Source organism: Bubalus bubalis, chromosome 3, assembly GCF_019923935.1.
Source record: "Bubalus bubalis isolate 160015118507 breed Murrah chromosome 3, NDDB_SH_1, whole genome shotgun sequence".
Taxonomy (NCBI): Eukaryota; Metazoa; Chordata; class Mammalia; order Artiodactyla; family Bovidae; genus Bubalus; species Bubalus bubalis.
The window spans coordinates 73,744,395-73,772,210 of record NC_059159.1 but is presented as its reverse complement, the minus strand read 5'-3'; the positions used below and the strand labels follow the sequence as shown (position 1 = coordinate 73,772,210).

Here is a 27,816-nt window from a genome sequence, read left to right as displayed (position 1 = left end):
CGATACAATAGTAACTCTCATCTCCCTCCTCCCCAGTGGAAAGAAATAAAGACAGCACTAAGTCGGGTCCAACTCTTACGATCCCATGAACTGTAGCCTGCCAGGCTCCTCTGTCCATGGGATTCTCCAGGCAAGAACAATGGAGTGAGTGGGTTGCCATTTCCTTCTCCAGGGGAACTTCACAACCCAGGAATTAAACCCAGGTCTCCCACATTGTGGGCAGATGCTTTACCAACTGAGCTACGCAGGAAACTCCTCTCCCCAGCGGAGCTCAGATTTGGTTTCTTTACGTAGTCATCTGATAATGAATTTAACACCCTGAAGGAAGTCATATGGCCTATATTTAAATAACTGAACTCCTGTTTATCCAACAAACAAGAGTACATGCAGGTATTCCTTTTAGACGGGCCCTTAGAACAGCTCTCCCGGCATTCAGCTATGAGGAAACCCAACACCCCAGATGCCACAATAGTTCCAGGCACATCTTCCTGGGTTCTGGGAGAGAAGAAAGGAAGCTAAATCATACAGCAGATACAATCCACAAGCTCGCCTTCAGTCACCTTTATTTTCAAGGGCCACTGATTCTGTAAGGAGACCTTCTTGGGCCTGGCGGAGAGGCTCTCAGAAATGTAAACAAAAGATTAAGAGCCAGAGGTCAAGAAGCCTGGTTGGTGAGCCTCAGAACTTGATGGAGAGACTGCTCTAAAGACTGTTAGCACTTCCCTTCCACTGCTGCATCAATACTGTTTGGAAAAATGATTATTAACAAAGGGTTATTAATGCCATTAATAGATAATGAATATAGAAGTATCAATCCAAAAAACCTCTAAGACCCAAAATACAAGTGGAGAACAATACGAAACAGAATTTACAGAAAAACACAGTAATACAAATGTTTCATAACCATCTGAAAATGACAACAACCATCCATTGCCTGGGGTAGAAATCAAAATTAAAATTAAAATGAGTTTTCTGCTTTGCCAAACACATTAGCAGAATTTTTTTAAATAATAATTTTCACACACAGAAAGAGAGATGGACACCCTTGAATCTACTGGGGACTGTGTTAATGTATCTTCAAAAGCTGTGGAAGCTTAAGAGTAAAAAAGAAATTCAAACAAGGCTAATTCTAGTCTAAGTGCCATAAGAGGACATGTGCTGCAGGGATGGGGGTAATATGTCCTAGGCCACCTCATGTATAAGTAAGTTGAAATAGCTCTTACTTGAAATAAGTACAGCCCTCCAGCTACAGCAAATAGGAAGACTTCTATCTTCCTTTATGCTGTCGACCTGGCTTTTCAGTCAGGAACCAGGAACGACCTTAAAAGAGAGCTAAATCTACCGGCAAACTGTTAGAAAGAAGAGTTTGGTAGAACACATTTCAGAATTCAGACTGAAAACGTACTCTCAATACCCGCCTGTCATACCCACACCCACACATACACACATTCACTCTTTTTCTGTTTCTTTCCTTTATTTTCAAAATATACCTCCTCCTAATCCTCTTTTTTTTTTTTTTTTTTTTTTTTTTGTGGGATTTTAGTTCCCCGACCAGGGATTGAACTCAGGCCACTGCAGTGAAAGTATGGAGAACCCTAACCCCTGGACCAGCTGGGAAACCCCTCAATCCTCTAACTTCTTTGCAGCCACTTTCCCCTCTCTGCCAGCTAATCTTCCTCTGTCTGCCCCTTAAATACCCACAAAGGTTGGTATCCCTGCCTTTCTCCTCTTTAAGCTTTACACCTTCTTGTTGAGTGGTCTCAGATTCTTCTGTTGCTTCAAAAACTATCTCTACGCTGCTGCTGCTGCTAAGTCACTTCAGTCGTGTCCGACTCTGTGCGACCCCATAGACAGCAGCCCACCAGGCTCCCCCGTCCCTGAGATTCTCCAGGCAAGAACACTGGAGTTGCCATTTCCTTCTCCAGTGCATGAAAGTGAGAAGTGAAAGTGAAGTCGCTCAGTCGTGTCTGACCCTCAGCACCCCATGGACTGCAGCCTTCCAGGCTCCTCTGTCCATGGGATTTTCCAGGCAAGAGTACTGGAGTGGGGTGCCATCGCCTTCCCTAATCTCTACTCTAACAACTTCCAAATCCAAACCTCCAAACCTTCATGAACTTTCCTCAAAAACTACTGCATCTATAGTTTTTGTATTGCCTTCAAATGTACACATCTAAAATGGAATTTTCCTTTCTTACCTCATCTCACCTACTTTTTATCTTATATTTATTCATTCATTTATCCATCCAACAAATAGTTACCAAATTGGCAGCTGTAATTGAGCATTCATTCTTCCGAACTAGGCTGTTGAGAACCAACCTTCGTTACTCTCAGCCCTTCTCCTGTTCAGGTCGAGGAACACACAGTGCAATGGCTTAAGTCCAAAACCTTGAGATTCAGTTACACTTCAATTCCTGGAATGTTGAGGCCAAAGAATATTCTGGAAATAGACTTTCTAATTTCCAGAGAACCCGAGGCCCCTTTCTAGATCAGGCTTTTAATGAATTCTAATTTACTCTTCCTTTGATTTGAGACTTTTAAAGCCTGAAGGTCATCTTATCCCCCCAAATTCTCATTGCAGAGTCCTTTTGAGATCGAGTGTATACTGAGGCCATAAATTGGGCTCCTGAACCCACTGCTAATGCCAATCACTTTTTCTCTCCTCCCTCGCCTCATCCTGGCTATTGTTGATCCAAATTCCCACTGGCTGTCTTCCCCTATCTCCCAGTGCTGTCCTCAGGCAAACACTCTCCTCATCTCGGGGGACTCAGATAATCATGGCTGTTGAGACTCAGAACCTGTTCTCCTAACAGTGAACAGTGATCATCTGCAGCTTCTTTGAAGGATGAGGAAAGGGGTCCCCCTGGGCCAGTGTGAAGCTCAATCGTAGTCCAGCATCATGGCTGTTGGGCCCTGAGCAGTTCTCAAAATTGAATTTGGAGTGAGCAGTCACCGGCTGAAAAGCAACGTGTAATTTTCACTAAGTGGAGTGAGTGGACTGTGGGCAGCTTCTCCCCTCGGGTGGCCGCCCAGCCCCTGCAGCCTGCAAGTGCACAGCCGAGAAAGGGAGGGTTCCAGACAGGGCTCCAGGTGACCTCTGAGGGTCCCAGAAGGATGCACTACTGCTCAGAAAGCCTCCTCGAATGCCAAGATGTGGGACATTTAAAAGCCAAGATGATGCCCCCTCACTTCACTTGCAGTTGTCTCTGCATGGGGATAACCCCAAACTGACCAAGTCAACCTGGCCACCTGGAAGACAGACGAGGGAAAGGATGGGTCAGCTGACGGGAGTGGGCAGCACAGCAAAGCCCAGCATCTGTGGAGCACAGCACAGCTCTGGTCCTTCTCTCAAGGTCAGCATCCACTGTCAGACCCGAAACAGAGACTCATGGCGCCCCCTGGTGGCATATGTCGGGATCCTGCGAGGTGCGAGCTCAAGAGGAACGAAGCCTCCCTCTCTGACCCTAAAGGGCTTCCCAGGTGGCTCAGTGGTAAAGAATCTGCCTGCAGTGCAGGAGACACAGGTTTGATCTCTGGGTTGGGAAGATCCCCTGGAGAAGAGAATGGTGACTCACCCCAGTATTCTTGCCTGGAGAATCCCATGGACAGAGGAGCCTGGTGGGCTGCAGTACACGGGGTCACAAAGGGTCAGACACACTGAGCTCACAAGCAAGCAAGCAAGGCTGACTCTACAGGCGTGAAGCTGGCTAGTCTCAAATGCCCATGCCACCAGACGGCCTCAGGAAAGGGAGCAAACCCTGGAGGGCGGGGTGGGGGGCAAGAGGGAACAGATTTCTCCCGACAGAAGCAGGCTTCAAATTGAGAAGGGGCGGAGGACTTCCCCTCCCTGCTCCCAATGCAGGGGGCCCAGGTTCTATCCCTGGTCAAGGAAATAGATCCTGCCTGCTGCAGTGAAATCCAGTGCAGCCAAATAAAATATTAAAAGTAGAAAAATGAAAACAAATTTAGAAGGGGTGTCGCTGGGTCTCCTACGAGGAAGATCTGACCCATAGGTCCCCGTGTGTGCTCAGTCGTGTCCGGCTCTATGCGACCCCATGGACTGTAGCCTGCCAGGGTCCTCTGTTCATGGGATTCTCCAGGCAAGAATACTGAAGTGGGATGCCATTTCCTACTCCAGGGGGTTTTCCCGACCCAGGGATCGAACCTGTGTCTCTTATGTCTTCTGCATTGGCAGGCGGGTTCTTTACCACTTGCGCCACACAAAAAATGAAGCCAAAGGCAGGAGCTATTCCAAGAATGGGACAATGGAAGCTGGATAAATAAATATGAAAAATGGTTCCTTGAGGAACCCGTGAGCTAAAAGGGAAGAATCCAAGGCAGTGCCTGAGTAAAGCTGCTTTAAATACCCAAGCCTGGCTTATCTTCATTTTCACCCTGGGTTTCTCCTCCATGTGACAGGGTCAAGAGAGGCCCAGACATCTCCAGAAACTTCCCAGAGAGAATTATCAAACTGTTGGCTAGCTTTAATTTTTGCCACCCACAAATGGATGCTTTTACGCACACACCAAGTAAGAGAATGATTTGCTGGGCTCCAGAAAATCGCAGGATATTGTTTTAAAGAATGATATCTCATTCACTCCAGGCAGGTGATAAGGGGCGCAGGCTTGAATTTGGGGGACGGATACTTTCCTTTGATGCTATCAGGGCATCTCTGTGATGTGGTCCATGTATACAAAGTCCTTCACAAAGAGGGAAAAAGTCTTTTTGTGAACATGAGGCTGGAGTAAGTAATTCATCTGTCACCTCCACCACTGTGATGTGCCTGCTTGGTGGTCAGACTGGGTCGAGTGCTCTTTTTTATTGAATTGGGCACCGAAGGGTCTGGAGATCAAGAGGAGATTGTAGACCATCTGGTACCAGTTGAAGATCACCGTCTTTATTCTTTTGATGTTGGAGGCAACATGCATGCTAAGTCACTTCAGTTGTGTCCGACCCTTTGCGACCCTATGGACTGTAGCCCACCAGGTGCCTCTGTCTATGGGATTCTCCAGGCAAGAATACTGGAGTGGGTTGCCATGCCCTCCTCCAGGGGATCTTCCTGACCCAGGGATAGAACACACATCTCTTAAGTCTCCTGCACTGGCAGATGGATTCTTTACCACCAGCGCCACCTGGGAAGCCCTGAGGCAAGAGGTGAGGGCAAGAAATATGCTGACCTGTCTTCCTCCCCTTTCTGTGGCCTGAATACCTCTCCCCACCTTTGCAATGGACTTGACCTGGCTGAAGGCAAGTGTTGACCATTAGAGAGCAAGAGTGGTGGGGGTGGGGCAGGAGGCACCATCATGGCCCACCCCCACCCCACTCTGATCAATGTCACCCTCTGGGAGGATTGTGCACGAGGGGTTGAGATATCTCAGAGGCAAACAAAGAGTTCATTATTAACCTGGTGCATTTGTTCCACGGGGCCCACTGTTTACTTGCTATCTTATTGACGGATTTGGTAACCGTCAGTTCTGTTAATAAGTTCTGCAGACCTGAGTCCTCGAGTTGTCTTTAGAGCTATTTAATACTGCTACTTCCTGGGTTTGCCAACCCATCCTGTCACAGCAAGAAAACACCAGGCAAATGCTCATTGTGAGAAGGCACTGGGGCAGGGGCCTTGGACCCCCAAGTCAGACTTGGGTTTGATCCCAATTCTGCATTTCTGCAAATAAATGGTTCTTATTATGTCTATGCTTCCCAGGTGGCACCAGTGGTAAAGAACTCAGCTGCCAATGCAGGAGACATAAGAGACACACGTTTAGTCCCTGAGTTGGGAAGATCCCCTGGAGGAGGAGGGCATGGTGACCCACTCCAGTATTCTTGCCTGAAGAGTCCCATGGCAGAGGAGTCTGGTGGGCTACAGTCCATGGGGCTGCAAGGGGTGGGATACCATTGAGCAACTAGGCACACACTTTACATCTACACCCACACTCACAATTACCTCTCCTGGGTCCACTTCCTGTCTGAACCTCTTCCTCAGCTGTGGATGCGACTCTGGGAATCTGTTTATTGTGGAGTTTCCATTCCTTTGGAGGCACACACAAAAAGCAATTTTATTCATTCTGACCACTGTTCTGTCCCTTGATAATAGCTCGAGCAGATTGTTCTACTTCTTGAAAATCTCACAGGTAATAAAAGGATCCGAATACTTTGGAACGTCACTCTCCTGTCCAAAACCAACTCTCTCTCTCTCTCTCTCTCTCCCTCCTCGCTCCGGAGGGCTTCTTGGCTCCCACCGCTCCCCTATTCCCTGCTACTTTTCAGGCCAGTGCTGCAACCCGGGGTCCCCTCCTGTAGTCTCTGTGGGCTACAAGGAACTAGGATGTGGTCTTCTCTCCTCTAGGCCTTCTTGGTCACAGGGCACTTCTCAGATGAAAGCTACCCCTGGCAACTTTCCTGCTGTGGGGGAAATAACCACTGCCCTCAAGGTAACTGTGGAGGCCTCATGGGATTACACAGAACAATTGGCCCAGGGGTTAGAGAACTGTGGCTGGCCCCGGGGTCCTGGTTACAGTTGCCCAGGCTGCACACTGCACGCATCTGGTGTCACTTCACCTCACGGTCATCAGAAATGATATCTTATCACAAGTTTCTGGCAGAAGGCAGTCAAGTGTCGACATAAAGTGTCGTTCACACCACCACACTTGCCAGGCGGAGGTCAAGCCCTCTCTTCTCAGAACATTAAGTCCTGCTCCCTGTCTGCCACAAAGATCCTAGAAGCCAGAAACCAAGAGCCCATTATCCACAGACCTCCAGCCGGAAGATCCCCAGTGGGTCTCACCCAGCACCTTGGTGACCTCATCTCCTGCCTGAGGCTTTCCAGGGCCTCAGGCTGAGATTTCTATCGGGGATGGAGGGACATCCAAGGACCCTCAAGCCAAGCCACCATGCAAAGAGGGAACCAGGAGGGGTAAAGGGGCATCCAGTGAAACTCAGAGTCAGATTCAGTTTCTTTTTTTGGCTTTTATTGTTCCATCGCTCAGTTATGTCCAATTCCTTGTGACCCCATGGGCAGCAGCACGCCAAGCTTCCCTGTCCATCACCAACTTCCAGAGCTTGCTCAAACTTATGTTCATGGAGTCAATGATGCCATCCAACCATCTCATCCGCCATGGTCCTCTTCTCCTGCCCTCAGTCTTCCCCAGGTGGTATTTTTGGCTGCGCTGGGTCTTCGTTGCTGCATGTGGGCTCTCTCTAGTTGCAGCAAGTGGGGTCTACTCTGGTTGTGGTGCCTGGGTTTTTCATTGTGGTGGCTTCTCTTGTTGCGGAGCATGGGCTCTAAGAACATGTGCTCAGTATCTGTGGTGCACAGGCTTAGCTGCCCTGTGGCATGTGGGATCTCCTGGGCCAGGGATCAACCCATGTTCCCCATGTTGGCAGGTGAGCTCTTAACCACTGGAACACCAAGGAAGTCCTAGGCTCTGTCTTTTAAGAGCCAAGTCTAGAATTTAAAGGAGGTTGCATAAAAAGAAGCAACAATTGGGTATAGTGACTTCCAACATCCAGCAGCATCATGGAAAATAAAATAATTTGTGAAATGTAATAAGTGACATTAATATCATATATAATTTACAGTTACAGTCATTTTAGCAAATGCCTTCTGAACCATAACCCTAATTAATGTGTATCTGTAAGTGAATCACACACACCTTCCTCTGAATTTCCCTGATAGCAATACTAAAGTACTAGCTTCTGTGGACATAAGCTTGCTGTCTGTGTGGTGAGGGTGCTTGTAACTTAAGAGAGACAAGGAAAAGTAAACTAAGAATATTTTAAGCTTGTAATTTACATGTGGATTTTCTTACAGACCTGAGGTGCACCCAGATGGTTTTTATTTTCCTTTGATGTATGTTTGAACAGGATTCTTTAGGTTCATAAATGGAAAGGCTTCTTACTGTGAAGAGAAGTATCTCAGTTAGTCAGTGCCACCTGCTGGCAATCTGAGGGTGCTGCAGACCAGCTATATTTCCGAAAGAGGGATGAAATGTTTAGTTGCCAAGTCGGATCTGATTCTTTGCCACCCCATGGGCTGCTACCCTCCAGGCTCCTCTGTCCATGAGATTCTCCAGGCAAGAATACTGGAGTGGGTTACCATTTCCTTCTCCAGGGGATCTTCCTGACCCAGCAATCGAACCTGCATCTGCTGCATTGGTGGTGGATTCTCTATCACTGAGACACCTGAGAAGCCCCGAGGGGTGAATAGTTATCAGGAAAAATCCAGGCAGAAGAGAAATTCTTAAGGTCGATGGAAGGATATAAAGGGTGTATAGAACAGACAGTAACCAAACAATGCCACAGTCAAGAAGGTTCCCACAGGGATTCTAAGCTCTCACAATTAAAAGAAAATAACCTCATTTTGCTTTTTGGGGGGAGTACATTTTCCCGAAGGAAAATATCAATTATGTATTAAAATAACTGGTATGCCTTATTTTTACCCCATATGCACCCTAATTTTCAATGTATTCCTTCAGGAGATCACCCTAACCTCAGAGTACACATCTGCTTTATAATAAAATGGAAAAGGTTCATTTTTCAGAAACGTGTTTTAGTTGGCTTCTGGGCACATCTCTTCCTAAAAGCAGGAAATCCTTAACTGAGCCAACTTCATCATCCCACTCCTTTTATTCTCAATTATATGAGACTATACCATTTTAGTATTCATTGGAAAAGACTCTGATGCTGGGAGGGATTGGGGGCAGGAGGAGAAGGGGACAACAGAGGATGAGATGGCTGGATGGCATCACCAACTCGATGGACGTGAGTTTGAATGAACTCCGGGACTTGGTGATGGACAGGGAGGCCTGGCGTGCTGCATGCAGTTCATGGGGTCGCAAAGAGTCGGACACGACTGAGCGACTGAACTGAACTGAACTGAACTGATACCATCTTAGACATTGGTTTTTCTTTTCTCTTTTTTTCCCCATATCCAAATGAAGACATATGGGGGTTAAAACAAACAAACAAAACAACCTGCATAAGGAGGACACACCAGGACTTCCCTGCTGGTCCAGTGGTCCAGACTCCACACTTCCAATGCAGGGGGCGAGGGTTTGATCCCTCATTAGTGAACTAAAAGGGGCTTCTCTGGGGCTCAGCAGGAAAGAATCTGCCTGCCAATGCAGGAGATGTGGGTTTGATCCCTGGGTCAGGCAGATCCCCTGGAGAAGAGAACGGTAACTCACTCCAGTATTCTTGCCTGGAGAATTCCACGGACAGAAGAACCTGTTGGGCTACCAGGTTCTGTAATAGAGATCAATAGAGGCTGAGCAAATAAACAACAGTGAACTAAGATCCCATATGTCTCAGGGCACAGTCCAAAAAAAAAAAAAAAGGACACAGCAGAGCATTCAGATTACAAGGTGGTTTATTGAGTTAGTGGCATGCGAGCAAGTTCTTCCCGTGATCAGCAAACGCAGGCATTAGTGCGTTTCAGAGGAGTTCAGAGGAAGGAGAGGCTGGTGGGGTCAGGAGGACCTCGAGGTCAGGGCCTGGTCATCTGGCGACGTGCAGAGCTCTCTAAAGGGGCCTGAAGCTCATCTCAGGGGCAAGTGGGTGCAGATGCCCCGATACTTGCAAAAGCAACTTTCACGCCTCACTCCTCCCTGAAAAAGAAGTGGGGGAGGGGAAGGTGAGGGCTGATACTCCCTAAGAAGCAGCAATCAACACTTTGATTCTCACCAACCCAGAAAGAACATCCTCCAAAGAAAGAAAAAACTTCCTAGTAGCTTCCCAACTTCCTGCCTGGGCTGTGGCTGCAGCTCCAGTGATACCCAGGCTGCCCCCCACTTTTTTGGACCCCCAGATGGACCGCGGTGGGACAGGGGGCGCACACTCACTGGCTCTTCCGGCGGTATTGCTGCAGCGCTTTCTCTGCCACATTCTCCATGAAGTTAGGACTGGAGACTTCCTGTGGGACCGTCACTGTGAAGGGGAAGGAGTTGAAGAGTTTCACAACCACCTTGGTGAGGCCAGACGGGATGCTGGGGTCGGAGTTGTGGGAATTCACCTGGAAGGAGAAAAGAAAGGTCACGAGGGGGTGGGGATGAGTCAACACGGACTCGGCTGGCAACTAAAGTCAGGCTTCATTCGGATCCACGGACCCCTTTGCTTTTCACTCACCTCCACTTTCTATACAACTCGGGGAACACAAATGCCCTAACCCCACAGACACACTAGTCTGTTGAGGGGTAAACGCCTTCCACGAAGGGCCAGTCCAGGGGGGCCCCACCAAGTAAAATATAGTTTCGAGCCGCCTGCTTCCTTTGGGCAGCCACTGGCCAGGTGGTGGTAGAAATAGCAGCAGGGAGAGAAAAAGAAACGTTTCCTGGTACTAGAGAGAAGCTTCTTATCACTGGAGGAGAACAATGGGCCAGTTCATGAGGCTCCCTATGTGAGACAGGGCAGCTCTCCAGAAAAAGCTCTCACCCTGCAGCTGGACGGGTGATCACCCCTCAGGTGGGAGATGCGGGGTAAGCTGTTGAACCGCGCCCTTTCCTCACCCATAAAATGGGACTATGACACCCCGCCTCACTGGGCAACAGGGCCTCCGTGCACCGCTGTGCCTGAGGGTTCACTTCCTGCGGTAGGACAAGTGCTCCATCGAAAGCAGACATGGCCCCGTGAACATCTTGATCCCGTTTCACCCCCAGGGGAGGACCACACGACCTCCAGGCCGCACCTAGGGCGCAGCAGCAGTGCGCGGCCAGCGGGGACTCACCGTGGAGACCTGCAGGTAGTATTGGTCGTCGCTCTGCGTGAGGTTGGCCAGCTGGGACACCCAGGTGAACTGCTCGTTCAGCTGCTTGAGCAGGGCTGACGTGTTGAGCATCTTCTGCTGGTAGGACTGGAGCAGCTGGTCGTACAGCCTGCTGAACTTCTCCGCCAGCTGCAGGGATGCGTTCAGCTGCTGGCGCAGCAGCATCTGAGAAGGGTTGCTGGCCGAACAGTCTGCCCAGAGAGGCAAAGAACACAGACAGATGACAGAAAGGTGAAGGGAGAGCTCAACAGGGATGAAGACAAATGGCAACCGGGTCACGCAGCCAGGACCTGAGCCAGAGCTACTCAGAATGCCATCTTTCCACCAAGCGTCTGCGGTCAGCCCAAGACAAAGCAGAGAGCTGGCCCTGAGTGTGACTCAGTACATGCTGTCTTCATCAAGTCTTGCTCTGGAAGATGGTGTCAGCTGAAGTAAACTGTCTTGGTGACATCACTGATTTCTCTTTGGGTGCAAGACCCTGTCTCCCTGGAGACGGGGAAGGAGGGGCATTGCCCCACACCTCATGAAGCATGGCCTCGGGGCTCCGTGTGCTCAGACTAGGAGATCCTCTCACTGCCCTGTCCCCTCAGGAATCATTTCCAGAAGTGGTGGATGTTATCTGTAGCTGCTATTTGTCCAGTACTGCTATGCTTATGCTCAGGCATTACCAAGCACTCTGGATAGCAGTGATCATTAATAGTCTGATGTATTCTGACATCCAGCAATGAAACTGAGGATCACAGAGCTAAACCATTTGCCTAAAGTCATAGGATGAACGATTTGGGAGGTCAGGATGGTGAACCCAGAGCCGTAACTCCTAAACTTGGGCTCTTGCTACTCAGTCTACGGCTCTGGAAACTTCTCCAAGCTAGCCTATATCTATAGAGTTGGAAATTCTGGCCCCAAGAACCTAGGTAGCAGAAGAGCCAGCCAGGATCCTCAGACCACAAGCACACAGGGACTGAGGGCTGTGGGTCCAGGTTTGCCCGCCTGCCCACCGCAGCTGGCTACCAACCTCACCAGAGAGTAGGCAAGTTCATTGTTTTTGGTCCCCACCCCCACCCCACCCACCACAGATGGTGAGATAGACAAGAGCTAGAAACAACACTCTCTCTTTAAGCACTCTCTCTCTGTTTTTCTCTCCCTTAATTGTTGAAAAATATGCCCAAAAGAGCACATGAAACTCAAGCAAGTCAGGGAAAAAGGAGGAGCTCTTTGCATGCTTCATCATGCTGGTTGTAATCATTTCTATTAAAATAAAACGTCAGGTGGAGCAAGACATAGGATTCTGAACAATAAGCTGAGTTGAGAAATACGCACAAGGACTACACTCTCTGTGCCAGGGAGTCATTGAAAATAAGGACAGCCACTGGGAACCAGGATGCAGCCTAGGGCAGTGGCCCTCACCTGGGGCGGTGCTGTCCCCAGGGATATTTGACAAGGTCTGAAAACACTTTTGGTTGTCACAACTGGTCGGGGGGCGGTGGGAGGTTACTGGCATCCAGGGGCTAGAGGCCAGAGATGCTGCTAACCACCTTACAGTGCACAGGGCAGCCCCATCACAAACAGCGATCCGGCCCAGGGACTTCCCCAGTGGTTGAGAATCCGCCTTGCAATGCAGGAGTCACGGGGTTGATCCCTGGTTAGGGAACTAGGATCCCACGTTGCATGCCGCAACTACTGAGCCCACCCACTGCGATGCATGACGCAGTGAGGATCCTGCATGCCACAGCTAGGACCCAATGCAGCCAGATAAAAATATTTTTTAATAGTTATTTAAAAAATGATGAAGCCTATCATTAAAAAAAAAAAAAAAAAGAATGATGTGGTTCAAAATGCCAGGAGAATGGAGATCGCAAAAGTCCCGTCTGGAGGTCGCAGGCAGCACACACATGCTCCAATGGCTGCAAGCACCTTAGATAAGAGGTCCCAAGTCTTCCTCAATGTAGAAAAGAAAACCAGCGTTTCAGGAAGTTGTGATCAGTGACGGTTAAGATCAGTATCAGGGGCACCAATCTGAGCTTGGGCGTCAGTAGGTCTCTTCTTCTGGCCCTAAGGTGACTTTCTCACCATGAGGCACTATGTGATTTATGGCTTTCTAACTATGGTATGTTATGGGCTAAACCCAAGAGGCGGGTGTGTGGGCTCACCTCACTCCTTCATAGATCAGCCTCATATAGCACTCGTACTTTTGCAGTGGCTTCTAAAATCACAGCACTGAGACTAGGAATATTTAACTAGACTCTGAAGGGCTGCCCAGGCACCCAAAAGAATTAAGTAAGAACAAAGCAAACACCCCCCAGGATCGACTCACTCAGTACAGGGAAATCATTAACTCCTTCCTTCCAAGCATAGACTTTTGTGAGCCAGGAAGTGTGTCACTGCTTTTATAGCTGTTTACCTCCAAGTAGGAAGAATTCCGGAGAAGGCAATGGCACCCCACTCCAGTACTCTTTGCCTGGAAAATCCCATGGACAGAGGAGCCTGGTAGGCTGCAGTCCATGGGGTCGCACAGAGTCGGACAGGACTGAGCGACTTCACTTTCACTTTTCACTTTCATGCATTGGAGAAGGAAATGGCAATCCACTCCAGTACTCCTGCCTGGAGAATCCTAGGGACGGCGGAGCCTGGTGGGCTGCTGTCTATGGGGTTGCACAGAGTCGGACATGACTGAAGCGACTTAGCAGCAGCAGCAGCAGCAGGAAGAATTCAGTCCCCTTGATAAAACAGAGAGCAACAGCGGAAGAGAGCTATTTCCTCTAACTCAGGGACCAACCAACCACAGGGAAGATGGCCAGAAAGCGAAGGTACCCCGAGGAGAGACCATATGTTCAGGGCAGAGAACATTAGCAGCAATGGTGGGGAACACCTCCCAAACACTCCCCAGGAGGGGCGTCCAGTAATCTTGGCAGGTCACCAAAATTTCTCTGACCCAGTCTCCTCCTCTGTAAGAAAAGCAGCCACCCCAGTTATTCTAGAGAGAAGAGCAAATGTTTGTAAAGTGTTGAGAAGAAGGGTGTTTGGTAATAAACACACGGCAAGAGTTTGTTTAATAGAGTCCGTACTGCTGAAGCACTTCCTCGATGGCTCAGTGGTAAAGAATCTGCCTGTCCATAGTTCAATCCCTGGGTTGGGAAAATCCCTTGAAGTAGGAAATGGCAACCCACTCCAGTATTGCCTTGGAAATCCCATGGACAGAAGACTGGTGGGCTACAGTCCATGCGTTGCAAAGAGTCAGACACAACTTAGTGACAAAACAACAGAACAACAACAACATACTGTCTAAATTTTCATCGTCTGCAGCCAAAAATGAAGATGTATACTGGGTTTGGCCCCTGGGAACAGACTGACTGGAGGAAGTCACAGGAGGACAGCTTTTTAGAAAGCACCCCTCCCACAGTCAGCCTGTTAACCATGAGCTGATGTGATAAGTATTCTGTCTCCTGACCTCAGGGACAACTCTGCATCTTAACCCTCAACCCCAGATGGGGATCCAGGGAGAGCCAAGCAAAGGCCAGTCCCCCCACCAAGAGCCACAGCTGAAGGCAGTAGAGCTGGCATTAAACTCCCACCCACCTGACCCGCTAAAGGCAACCCCAGTGAGGTGCTGGGGACCTGAAGACACAGGAGACCAGGGGGCCCCTGACTCACCCACTTCCAGGATCTCCTGGCACTTCTCGCACTGGTCCTTCATCCGCAGGCATCCCGTGGAGTTGTGGCGGATCTCCTTACACACAGTGCGGTCGTTGTTTTCTGGGAACACACGGGGACAAGTCACACAGAGCAACATGGGCTGCTCCCGTCTCTCTGAGCCCTTCCACACCACTGACAAGCCCTTTGAGATGATTCTGCGGGCAGAGCAGGTTGGCATCTGGCTGTCTGCCTGAAGACGGCTGGTCCTCCAGGCTCGGACCAGCAGTGGGACTCCCTGCAGTGGGACCAGCAGGTGGTGCCAGGCCCCCCTTAGCTGGGCATGGCCACCCTCTCACCACCTTCGCCTGCTGACACCTTTCCCACCTCCACACTCCCTTAGCTGTGTGTACTTCTCTTTGGTATCATAACCCGTTTTGCTCTGCATTCTGTCTTGTCTCATTTCCCTCCCCCTGGCCAGGCAGCAAGCTCCTTGAAGGCAGGAGTTAAGATTTACCTTGGAACCTCCTTATAACAAAGGGCGACTCCCCACCCCCCACAACCTTATGGATATGCAGGAAATGCTTGTTCAGGTCAATTTGTTGTTTAGCCGCTAAGTTGTGTCAGATTCTTTTGCGACCCCATGGGCTGTAGCCTGCCAGGGTCCTCGGTCCATGGGCTTCTCCAGGCAAGAATACTGGAGCGGGTTGCCATTTCTTTTTCCAAGGAATCTTCCCAACTCAGGGTTCGAACCCATGTCTCCTGCATTGGCAGGTGAGTTCTTTAACACTGAGCCACCGGGAAACTGTTTAAGTCAGTACTCTCCTGTATTTCCAATCCATTACAAGCCAAAACCCAGTGCTGGTCTAACTGTAGCATTTAGGCGATGGGGTTGGCCAACCAGTGTCTATTGGTTCAATGAAAGAAATCACTTCAAAAAGTTTTGGCTTTTCGTGTCTATGCTAGAGTTCATTCATTCAAAAGATACTCGCTATGTGCCCATTCTCTACCAGACTCTAAGGTTATAGCCACAAACAGCTTTCTTAACTGTATAGTGAGCTGATCATATAATTCATTGCCAGTATATGCATGGCATCCATATAAAGCACCTGAGTTCCCAAGACAAAGAGGTCTAGCCCTCAGGACCAGTGGTCCACAACCTTTTTGGTTCAAGGGATCAGTTTTGTCGAAGACAATTTTTCCATGGACCGGGGAGGGGGTTGGTAGGGGAAGGTTTCAGGATGACTCAAGAGCATTACATTTATGTCTATTACATTACATTTATGTCTATTACTATTACACCAGCTCCACCTCAGTCAACAGGCATTAAATCCCAGAGGCTGGGAATCCCTACCCTAGAGGAAATAGTGTCATGCCCACCAGTTGTTGGAAGGAGCCCGGAAAACTCAAAAGAATACCAGAGTTACAAGTCCTATAGGACTAGATTTGACCAGCCCAGGGGATTTCCCAAACCAGGGATCAAACCCACGTCTCCTGCATTGCAGGCGGATTCTTTACAGCTGAGCCAATAGGGATGTCCATGAACCTTTGGGCATGTTCCTACACTCCCTGTCAGAGATGGTAGCCCCCTCCCCAGGTTGCTCCTTGGGGGATTCAGATGATACAGGCCAAGTCCTGGGCACAGATCTGAGCATCTAAGGCTCCCTGCCTCCACACTTCCTTAGCTCCTTAGCTATTCATACATCTCTTCAGCATCGCAGCCTGTTTGACTGGGTTAAGCATCTCAAAGGACTGAGTTACTGGGTTAAGCATCTCAAAGGACTGAGTTTTTGTCCCCCTCCTTCTCACCTGTGAATTCCATCATGGGGAAGTGGTAGGGAGTCCTCTGCAGGTGGGCATCCATGGCCTGCTGGGCCTGGTGGATCATGTCGTAGAAGGGCTGAAACACATCGTGGAAGTTGAAGGGTTCCAACAAGGGGAAAGGCATCATGCTCCGGGCAAAGCGGGACTTGGGATTGAAGAAGAGTGACCCCCTCGGGAACGAGCTGAAGGGGGAGTAGTACTGAGTGTCCTGGGGCCTCCGGAGGAAGAACCGGTCCTGGAAGAGCTCGTCCATGATGCTGGACGCCCGGGTGAAGCTGTCCTCCATGACATCCATCACGTGGCTCTGCTCCCGGTCATTCTCCATCAGGGAATCGATGCGGTCACCGTTGATCCACAAGTAGAAGGGGGAGCTCTGGTTTAGGAACTCCTCGAGCTGTGACAGGAGATGGGGGATAGTCAGGGATGCCTCCCCCTTGTCAAGAGGGGCCAGGCCCATCCCAGCTGCACCTGGGACATCTCAGAGTCACAGCATGGGACGGAAGGCCCGGCTGGGACTGGCTCCCCATCTCTGAAATGTCCAGGCCAGCCCCCTTTCAGTTCTGCTGACCCCAGCGGGGAGGAGTAAGAAGATCTGTGAGGCTAAGGAAGTCACAAGACCCGTCAGGTGAGACTAGTCTTCTGTCCTCTTTGACCCCCAATCAGCCAAGCACCAACCAATAGGACTCTGGGGAAGGGCAAAATTCATGAGTCCTAATTGAGCAAGGCCTGCAGGGGAGGGTAGATAAATATTAGCATACTAAAAATTCTTAATTCCTTTTGCTAAAGAGGACACAGGGCTCTGCCCTACCATGGAGCCATTTGTTAACTTATGCAGCTAAGAATAGCTGGATGAGAGTCTTTTAAGATGGCAAATACTTGGCACAGGTGTTTTTCACATTCCCACATTACTGCACTCATAGCAGACATTACCAATCAATCACACACTGCAGCCAGAACTAATTAATTGCAACTGGCATGCGAAATGAAGCTGTGATACTGTGATTTATCTACCTTGCAGTGCAGGGTACATGAGTTCAAATCCTGGTTGGGGAACTAGGATCCCACTTGCCACGCGGTAAATTTCATGTAGGTAAAATCATTTTTAAAAAAGCCACCAATGGGTGACCAGCCCATTGGTCACCCATTAAAAAAATAATAAAAATAAAACGATATGAGTCAGTCATATATATATATATGGTCTGGTTCCTGCCAAGAAGGTCCTAAAGATCTTGGGATTTCCTGTGATAAGAGCAATTAAGATGTCTTGTTATGTTAGGGAGGTAACTTTTGAAAAGCAACTAAGGATGGGGGCTGACTGTCAGGGAGCAAACTACACGATTAAAGGGCTAGTGCTTTCGGGCCCCAGCCCCTGATCTCTACAGAGGGGAGAGGGACTGGAGACTGAATCAGTGACCAATGGCCAATGATTTAATCAATCATGCTGGTGTAATGAAGCCTCTATTAAATCCAAAAGGATGGGCTTGTAAAGCTTCTGGGTTGATAGACACGTGCACCAAGGAGGTGCAAGAGACTTCTGCACTTGGAGAGGCCATGAAGGCCCCCCACCGCTCCCCATCCCTAGCTCTGGGTATCTCTTCCATCTTGCTGTTCCTGACTCATATCCTTTTATTTTTATTATTTTTTTAATGGGTGACCAATGGGCTGGTCACCCATTGGTGGCTTTTTTAAAAAAGATTTTACCTACGTGAAATTTACCCCATGGCAAGGGGGATCCTAGTTCCCCAACCAGGGTTTGAACTCATGTACCCTGCACTGCAAGGTAGATACTTAACCACTGGACCACTGGGGAAATCCCCCGAGTTATATCCTTCTATAACAAATTGATTATCTACTATGTAAAATGTTTTTCTGGGTTCTGTGAGCTTCTCGAGCAAATTAATGCTTGAGATTGCCTACAGGGGCAATCCACCTGTAGGAGACTTGAGTTCGATGCCTGGGTCAAGAAGATCCCTGGGAGAAGGAAATGGCAACTCACTCCAGTACTTTTGCCTGGGAAATCCCATGGACAGAGGAGCCTGTCAGGCTACAGTCCATAGGGTTGCAAAGAGTAGGACACGACTTAGCGAATCAACAGCAACAAAAGGAAGCAGTCATGGAACTCTCTAATCTACAGCCAGTCAGTCAGAAGCACCTGGACTTCTGACTGGCTGTTGAAGTTGGGGGGTGGGCGTGATGGGACAGTCTTGTGGGACTGAGCCCTGAACTTGTGGGGTCTGATGCTGTCTCCGGGTAGATGGGGTCCAACTTGAGCTGAACTGCAGGGCACCCAGCTGGTGTGGGAGAATCCCTTGGTGGGGAAACGCCCCCATGCTTGGAACTCGGTGCAGAATCAAAGAAGCATCTTCAGCTCTCCTCACTCCCCACCCCAAGCTATGCTGCGCTGAGGGGGCGGGGCCCTCATCACCTGGTGGCCAACCAGTCCCGATCCACTTCTGCACACCCGCGCGTAGAACTTCATGCAGGTCTGCTTGAGGCAGGGCTTGCATTCCTCCCAGAGGGCTGTCATGGTCTCATTGCACACCCCCTGGGATGCCTTCAGCTTGTTTTCAGAATCCCTGGTGTCATTCAGGGCGTCCTAGGGGATAACAAAAGATGGCTTAGCCACAGAAACCACAGGCTTCCCCTGCCCGAGGTAGGCATGGGTGGGCCCGCCCACCTCTGCCAAACCTGGGCACATGGGGTGCTTGTTTCCATCCCTGCTCTGGTTCATGTTTGCCACCTGGATGTTCCTTCTCATCTGGTTTTAAACATCCTCCCATCTTCATCCTGCTCCTTAGTCCTTTCTGGCCCCTAGAGCGCATCTGGACTTCTTTCTCTGATGCTGTACCTACAGTCTTTACTCCAAGACATCCCCCCTCTCACCAAATACCCCACTTTCTACTCTCAACTTCAGGAATTTCAATGTCATCTTCCAAAGCTTCCCTGAATCTTATTTTTCTACAGCAACCACGGCCCCTGGCATACCACGGTAATAGGTAAGCTTCCAAAATCAAGGTCACATCTACTACCAAAACTCTCTAACATGACCATGACATTTGATCCAGTAAATCTGCAAGACTCTATCCCAAGGATTTCCTGCAATAAAGGAGAAGTTCATATGCCTGAAGATATATGTTTCAATATTCATGAATGGCCAAAAAAAAAAAATACTGGCGTCAACTCAGATGCTCAAAACTAGGGGACCAGTTAAGGAAATTGTGGTACCTACAAATGGTAAACAGGATAGCATTACCAAGGATGTTTATAATAATTGTTAAATATTATAATAAGCATTTCTCACATTAAAAAATTCATGAGTTTGAGTATAGCCACTATCCAAAAAGTATAGAAGAGAAAAAGTAGTAAGAAATAGATCAAATGCAGGTATCCTTAGATACCTAAGGAACTGTCCTAAGGTAAAAGGATTATGGAAAAACTTTTCCTCTTCTGCTTTTCTGTATTAAAATCTTGATAAATGTGGGTATTACTCTTCAAAGAATTAAGTAGACCATCCATACCCCCAAATGAAGCTACACTAGGCATGTTTGACCAGGAAGAGCGATGTGAGATCTTCCCCTACTTCGTGTTCCCTGTCCCCCTGGTCCATGTCCACTGCCTCTTGCTCCCAAATGGGGAAGGCCAACATGCCTTCTACTAGGCCAATTCACAGGCAATTCCTTTCTTTCCTGTTCCCATATTCCTCACCTGAGAAGTCATGGAGTCTTTTTCCAAACATGCTGTGCTTTATCATAGATTGTGATAGCAAATCAACTATCAAATCCCAGTGAGTAGCACAAATATTCAAGAAAAAGACTTGCCACTTCTCCGTGGACTCTAGGAGCCTTCTCATAGCATAGTGGGAATTTCTACTCATGCCAAGAAAGATAATTAAGTTTCAAAGAAAGGGCTGCACCCAGGCCAACATTTCTGTAAGTGGCTTCCATGAAATTGTGCTACAAGTTATCAGGAAAAAAATAAATGGATTCCCTGGTCAATTGGATTTGGAAACCACTTGGGTTGAATGAAGTCACACATGTTCCTTTACTGCAGAATTTCTCTGAGTCTTTATAATGATTTCACTCCATGCATTAGGGACCACAGGCCCCATTTCAGAATCTCTGTCATTAGGGTTAGGGGAGCAATAGGAGTAGAATTTGAGGATATCATCAAGGAGACTATTTATTTTTTAAAAAAGCTGGGCTTCCCAGGTGGCACTTGTAAAGAACCCACCTACCAATGCAGAAGACATTTAAGAGAAGCAGGTTCGATCCCTGGGTCAGAAAGATTCCCCTGGAGGAGGAAATGGCAACCCACTCCAGTATTCTTGCCTGGAGAATCCCATGAACAGAGGAGCCTGGTGGGCTACAGTACATGGGGTCTCAAAGAGTTGGACACAACCGAAGCGACTTAGCACAGCGTAAATAAGCTGTTTATTGAACAATAGTAGTTTAGTTTTGTATGTTCACCAGTGTACCTAGATGTCTCTTACAAAGTAGTCCAGAACTCAGATGTGAGCAATAGTGTGTGCCTGCTGTACCCCAAAGGTATATTACTCACACTAGATAAGCTTCCTGAAGGTAGGGTGACATCCACCTCCTAACCTGTGACAATGAAAGACCCTACCCAAAGCCGACCTTGGAGCTTGCACACAATCGGGGTTTAGAAAAATCTACTGAAATGAATCTGGGCAGCAGGCCCTAGGCCAGGCTTGAAATGAAACCAGATCCAAAATCTCACCCCTTGAAGCTTTCAAAAGCAAATAAACCTTCCCTATTTGTTAACCACAGCCCTGGGTATCAGCTGACACAGCCGGGAAGGAAAGACAGAGGGTCACCATGGCAACCTGGCAGGGCTTCCCCATGCCCTCCCTCCAGCACAGAGGATCAAGGTAGGGGCAGCTCGGCTCTTCCTTACCTCTTTCTTCTTCTTGGCTTCCTCTAGGGAGCTGAGCAGTAATTTGCGCTCTTCGTTGGTTTGTTCGATTTGGGTCTTTATCTGTTTCACCTCCTTGAGGGCATTTTTAATTTCTTTATTCACGTACTTACTCCCCTCGGTGGACATTTCTGCAGGAAAAGGGCAGGCAGGTGGATGACGTGAGAGGAAGGGATGGTGCTGGGAATACAACCCTGGAACCAGTTTAAAGGGTCAGAAAGGCCAGGGGGTCTAGGGGATGCCAAGGCTGGGGTCTCCCTGGAAGGCACCTTCAGGGTCCCAGCTTCACCCTGACCCGGGTTCCATTCCTGGTGTTCCATCTCCAGGGCACACTGAAGACCCAGGGCCTGAGAATCAATTACAGCCAGCTGCTCAGAAATGCAAACACTGAAGCAGACACACCCGAGAGGAGGAATAACCTAGTGTGCTCCTGGGGTGCTGGAGGAGCAGCCTAACCAGCTGCAGAAGAAAATTTTCAAGGAAAAAAAAAATCCTGGAAGCGTAATTGTTTAAGCATCAAAATATCAAATTGTATCCTTCTGGATATAATTTCTTCTGGAATGCAGTTTAAGCAAACATCTGAATTTCATCTTTGTTCTGACGGATGGTATCAGGTGACAAGGGACATGGAGGTGAGACTGTGATCAGACACCACATCGTGTGACAAATACAATGAGATAATGTCACCGAAGTACCGAAAGTAACAGCCCGTGCTTCTCTGGTGCTTATCCTGGGCCAAGCACCACACTGGACACTTCACGTGCATTTTATTTAAGACTCTCAACACCGCCTTCACCCCACTGCACAAGTGAGGATGGAGAATCATAGTGAGGTCAAGATACTCACCCAGGGTTATAACAGCTGGGGAGGGCAGAGACAGACTCCCACCCACCTCTTATCTCAACATTAGGGTTTCTAACTACTACCCCCGAGAGTTGGTCAGCTTGCGGGACGAGAGTGAAGCAGAGGGAAGACAAGTGTCAGGAAGGACCTAGCAGAAGAGGGGAAGCAAAAGCCGGGCTCTGAAGGATGACAAGCCCTCCTAATAAATGATATTTCCTCTTTCCTGAATCCAGAGCATTGGTTTTCTAGGTGGCAAGGTGGCAGATACAGATAGTGAGCTTTATGGAAACTCCAAGGCAAGTCCACAGAGGCCCCAGTGCTCCAGGCTTCAAGGAGCGTCATGGGGGAGGTGTGGGCGCTAGGCCAAGCGGACTGGGAAGGAACAGCTGAAGGAGATGCGGCAGTCAGAAAGGGCTTGGGTTCCACCTGAAAGTGCCTGGAAGACAATTTGACCACAAAAAGCCTGGGCTGGCGACAGAGGGCTCAGAGAGGGGCCTGAGCAGAGCAAACCAGATCCAATACACAGGGAGGAAATGGTCTCTGACCCCTGGGGGCCTGGTCACTTACCCTGGAGCTCTTTGTCCGAGATTGCCCGGCCACTCTCCCAGCTGAGCAGCAGCCCCACCAACAGCAGTAGAGTCTTCATCTTGCCTCCTTCTCCGCTTCTGGAATCCCAGCACGCCTCTGTTTGTAGAGAACAGGGGACTGTCATGGCAACAGCTAGACAGCCCGCTGGTCTCCAGCCCAGCCTGCCGCCTGCTCTCCTGGAGCCCTGCTGAGGCCTGGCCCTCCGCTATGTCCTTAGCTTGCTTCACCGCCTTTTTATCCCAGGGTCTGGACAAGAAAGGATCAGTCTTGCCAATGGGCACTTTCAAAACAAAGTGGGAGGCAGCAGGTACCAGGAAGAACCCCAGGAAAGCAGCCTCATACAGAAGAAACGAGGATCTGGAGTCAGAACCACTGGACTCAGGTCCAAGCTACCCTCCTCCTGCTCCTTGTCCTCCCCTTCCTCCCCAGTTTCTACTCCTCCTCCTTCTCATCATAGCTGACTGTGCCCGAAAAAGGCACAGGAACTGTCTGCATCCAGAGAGGACAGCCATCTGACGATACCTGCTCACATCAAACTCAACTCTGAATACACCTCTCTTGGGTCACTCATCCGGCCTATCCCATCCCCTTAACGTGGGGACTGCAGTCCAGAGTGCAGCCAGCCCCCTGCTGTTGACATCACCAAGCCTGCCCGAAGCAGGCAGCACCAATCAATCACAGCACTGTCCCCAGCCATGTCGCGACACCTCCTAAAAGTGCTTTTCGAGGGTCTGAAGCTGTTTTGAGGGCCTGAGGCACGGACAGCCTCAGACCCTCTGGGTTGGCACAGGAAAATAAATCCATTTGTCATCCCCAGTGTGAGACTTGAGGCAGGAGGCGTGGATGGGGGAGTACAGCAAGGCGAGGACAGTGGTCTCCAGGGAGCGTAGAGAGGGAGGGGCAAAGCCAAAGGATTGGGGAGGGGGACGTGGAGGGGCAAGGAGCCTCCCCAGAAGAAGTCCTGCTGGGAGGAACGCCTCTCTGCTCTGCCAGGTCCCTTTCACTCAGCTGGTCTCTCTTAACCCACCGCAGAGCGTCTGCCAAGGTCCTTGCACCACACTCGGCTGGCTGCCTGAACACTGGACCAGCTGGTCTTACACAATGGATCCTTTCCCAAAAGCTGAAGTTGTTGCAAAACAGAAACCCCTCCCCCTGCATCCGTCCCCCCACACCCCTCCCCGCAACTTATCATCTGAACTCACCCGCTTCCCCTAACAAGATGGGAAGGGGCTCTCCGCTTCCTGGAATGACGCTCACCCCAAAGCTGCTCTCAGCTCCGTAGGCTGAGACCCTGGGAGAACATGAATAAGGCAAGTCTCTCCTGAGACGCAATTAGTAAGGCAGCCGGGCTGTGGTCCCTGAGCAGCGTGGGAGAGGAGAGCGGGTCACTGACCTCCCCAGAGATGGTGGGTGGGCGGCTGAGCCAGGGCGCTATTTCAGTCCGCCAGGCACTGCCCCAGCTGCTCACTGAGGCCTGAAACGCCTCAAGCAGAGACAGAGGCTTTGTCACGCCAGAGACACAAAGCCAGAGAGAAACACCCCTTCAGCAGAGCACCCCCCATAAGTGAAGGCTTTTGAGAAATCCATATACCAGCCTTTGAAATAGGCTTGGACCGGAAGACAAGGCATTGGGTCCTAAGGAAAAGAGATGCAGGGAAGTCAGGGAAGTCAAAGGCAAGAGCACTGGATGAGGAGTCCAGAAACCCAGGGGTCAGTACAGGATCTCCCATCAGGAGCCTGGAGACCATGGGAGCCATGGAACTGAGAGCTGGGACAGGGACCTATCTCCCATTCAGTCCTCCACCTCAGAGGGGAGGCGGAACCCAGAAACATGATGGGGCCCCCCAAGGCCTACAAGCAGGTGGCAACCCCAGGATTGAGAACCCAGCCCTCCCAATCCCCCAGTCCAGTGTTCTTTCCTTGACAATGAGTCACTGAAATCTGAGCCTCAGTTTTTCCGCCTGTAAAATGGACCTAATACAGACCTCAGAGATTTGAATTTGTTCTGTAAACACAAGGGTCTTATGTCATCACAGGAAATTCTGACTCCTTCAAAAATAGACGTAGGACCAATTGTGGGCACTGGCACGATATCTTTCAGGGAAGTGGGAGGACATGTAGAGACATGACCTACATGTAGAGACAGGGACAGAGAAACTGAAGCAGGCACACAGAGGCCACCTGCAGTCAGTCCTTCCCTGCTGCAGGCTTTGCTTTAATGAAGCAATCGGCTCCTTAAAAGTACATGGGAATTAGCCAAGAGTCTTGTTATCACACCAGATTCTGATTCCGAGACTGCTGCGCTAAAAAGCTTGCAGGTAATACTGATACTCGGAGACGGCAATGGCAAATCCCGTTGTCAGAGGAGCCTGGTAGGCTGCAATCCATGGGGTTGCAAAGAGTCAGACATGACTGAGCAACTTCACTTTCACTTTTCACTTTCCTGCATTGGAGAAGGAAATGGCAGCCCACTCCAGTGTTCTTGCCTGGAGAATCCCAGGGACGGGGGAGCCTGGTGGGCTGCTGTCTATGGGGTCACACAGAGTCGGACACGACTGAAGCGACTTAGCAGCAGCAGCAGTAGCAATACTGATTCTAGCCGAAGGACAGTACGAGAACAGCGGCTGTGCAGCCAAATTACCCTCCCTTTGCACTAACTCCCCTTCCCTCCCATTTTCGGACCAGGGCACCTGGTTGCCAACTGTTCTGATTAAACCAGCCACTCAAAGGTCCTCCTTTCCCCAGAAGAAGCCATGGACAGAGTAAGCTGCACAGTTCAAAGCCCAAGCTCCTCTCCTACTCCCTCCCCAAATAAGTAAACTCTACCTAAAGGAAAAACAAAACAATTCACCTGTAATTCACACCCTCCGGAGGCAAACAATAGCACTGCTTATCTTTCCTCTTTTCTATGCATTTGCATACAATTGGGTCCTTTACATCCACTATCTTCAAATACACTGTAAAAGCATACTTTCGTGGCTAATAGTCCTTTTTCCGGTGTACCTTGTTTCGCCATTCCACAAACCTGAGCATTTAAATTGTCTTTAATTTCTGACTATTATTATAACGAACACTCTGAAGGGCATCCTTTTATAGAATTTGCACTTACTCTTAATTCTTAACGTCACTCTTAAATAGTAATAATCAGCTTCTTTTTTTCAGTAAGTCCAGAAATTCTGGAAGGTCAAGACTTGGGCTCTAATCCCAATTCTGATACCTATTTTCTGTTTATCTTTGGAGATTTATCTTTCTGTTTATCGTTACAGATTTTCATCTATAAAATGTGACAGTTTTGAATCAGATGTCTGAAATCTGATGGAGGTTGTGTGACACGTTTCTCTGATGTACTCTGGTGCATTAGGAAGCAAAAAGAGTTTTCCAGGTGGCTCAGTGGTGAAGAATCTGCCTGCCAATGCAGGAGACTCAAGAGATGCAGGTTCCATCCCTGAGTTGGGAAGATCCCCTGAAGGAGGAAATGGCAACCCACTCCAGTATTCTTGCCTGGAGAATTCCATGGACAGAGGAGCCTGGCAGGCTACAGTCCATGGGGTACCAGAGTCGGACACGACAGAGCAGGCACACAACATATACTTAAATCAAAAGATCATACTTATAAACACACTAGCCAGAGAACTAGAGAATTAGGGAACAAAAAAGATGACTCACGCGCTCAAGCTGACTGCCACCCGTGGAGATATCAGCGCCTTTGCAAGGGAAATGCTGCAGGAAGGCTCTCGGGCCAGCTCTGCCACTAACTAGCCTGGCCTCCAGCGTCTGCGGCAGTCCTCCAAATGTCAATTTCCCCATCTTTACAAAAAGAGGTTCACTACAACTATCCTGTTTACCCCCACAGAACTGTGATTGGAGTTCATGAACAAAAGGGTACCCGAGTCCTTGCCTGTGCGCCGACCCCAGCAATTTTCGGACCCCGCCAGGCTCACAGGCGATGGGGTTCCAGTCACCTGCCTTCCCTGATGTCCCGACTCCACCCAAAGCACCCCTCTGACAGCCCTGTAACTACCAGTGATCATCCTCTCCTAGCCTGGCGGCCACCTCCACCCCCACCCTCTCGCTCATCGTCCCTGCAGCGGGGCTCTGCGTAGGGAACTGGAAGGGTGGGGACGTCTCACCGGTCAACGCTGCCCGCGCGCTCCTCCTGGCCACGCCGCGTGCACAGCACCGTGAGGCGCCCGTATTTATAGCGCTCCGCTGCGTATACACCCACTTTGGGGCTGGCTGCAAACCTGCATGACTCACGCCCAAAGAATGCGTAGAAAGCACCGGGAGCTTTCTGGAAGCCGGCGCGGGAGGGGGTGCTGAGATGCGAGGGGCGGGCAGTTGGCTGGGTGGGAGGGGAGGTCCGGTGCAGCACTCGGCGGGGGGCGCAGGGGGGCGCTTTGGCACCGCGAAATGCTCCAGCGGAGACAGACGTTGGGGTGCGGGATCGCACCCTTGGGGCTCAGAGCTTGGGCACGGCGCCCCCAGGAGGGAAGAGCCTGAATTAACGTGCACGGCGAGCGCCCAGCTCCGCAGAAGTGGAGGGATGCTCCGCGCCCCAGGCTGGTGCCTACTCCCGAATCAAAACTCACAATTCCGCTGCCCGATTGAACGTTAGTTTTTCACGTGCGCCACTCCTCCGGCTCCATTTAAAAGCATCAGAAATAACGGGTTTGTAATGGAGAGGGATGTTGTGATAGAGAAGGAACACAGAAAGTGTGAAATAACCGCTTCCCAAACCACTACAGTGACCTGGTGATCCCATGGCAGACCTGCTAGGCTGCAGGAACAGAAACAGGTTCTTAGGAATGAACAGAGCATCCGTTTGGGAAATCATAAGGCCTCCCTGACTCTTTGATTCCTGGACCTTAACTAAATGTTGTCCCCATCCACTTGAGACTCAGCCAAACCAGGTGGGCTTCATGAACATGGGACCCTGATGCCCCGTGCATTATTTGATGAGCTACTGTCCAAGTCTTGAAATTCTCAATTGTTTTTGAACAAGGGGCCCTGCGTTTTCCTTGTGCCCAGGGCCTCACAAATTATGCTGCTGATCCTATTTGCAAAGGCCTTCCTTCATCTCCACCAGCCCCAAGTTCCCTCTGCTGGCAGGAGGAAGCTCGCCAACAGACTCCCTGTGGCAGGGGGCTTTGATGGGGCTGAGGGGTGGGAGCCCTTTTGCCACCCCTGGCAGGGAGGGGACCGACCCAGAAGCCCCACAGGCATAGCAATTAATACTTCCTGGG

At 49.7% G+C, this 27,816-nt stretch overlaps 1 protein-coding gene across 1 annotated transcript; it reads right to left on the bottom strand.

Annotated features, from left to right (window-relative positions):
- Window positions 1-9,346: 9,346 nt before the first annotated feature.
- CLU (clusterin) lies at window positions 9,347-26,861 on the bottom strand. The gene is made up of 9 exons (XM_006060260.4): window positions 26,704-26,861; window positions 22,553-22,669; window positions 21,125-21,273; window positions 18,636-18,806; window positions 16,196-16,604; window positions 14,408-14,509; window positions 10,718-10,947; window positions 9,837-10,006; window positions 9,347-9,602 (listed from the first exon to the last, which is right to left on the bottom strand). The coding sequence occupies exons 2-9, from the start codon at window positions 22,629-22,631 to the stop codon at window positions 9,593-9,595; spliced, it is 1,320 nt and encodes a 439-aa protein (XP_006060322.1). The 5' UTR covers window positions 22,632-22,669; window positions 26,704-26,861; the 3' UTR covers window positions 9,347-9,592.
- Between the last annotated feature and the right edge of the window lie 955 nt (window positions 26,862-27,816).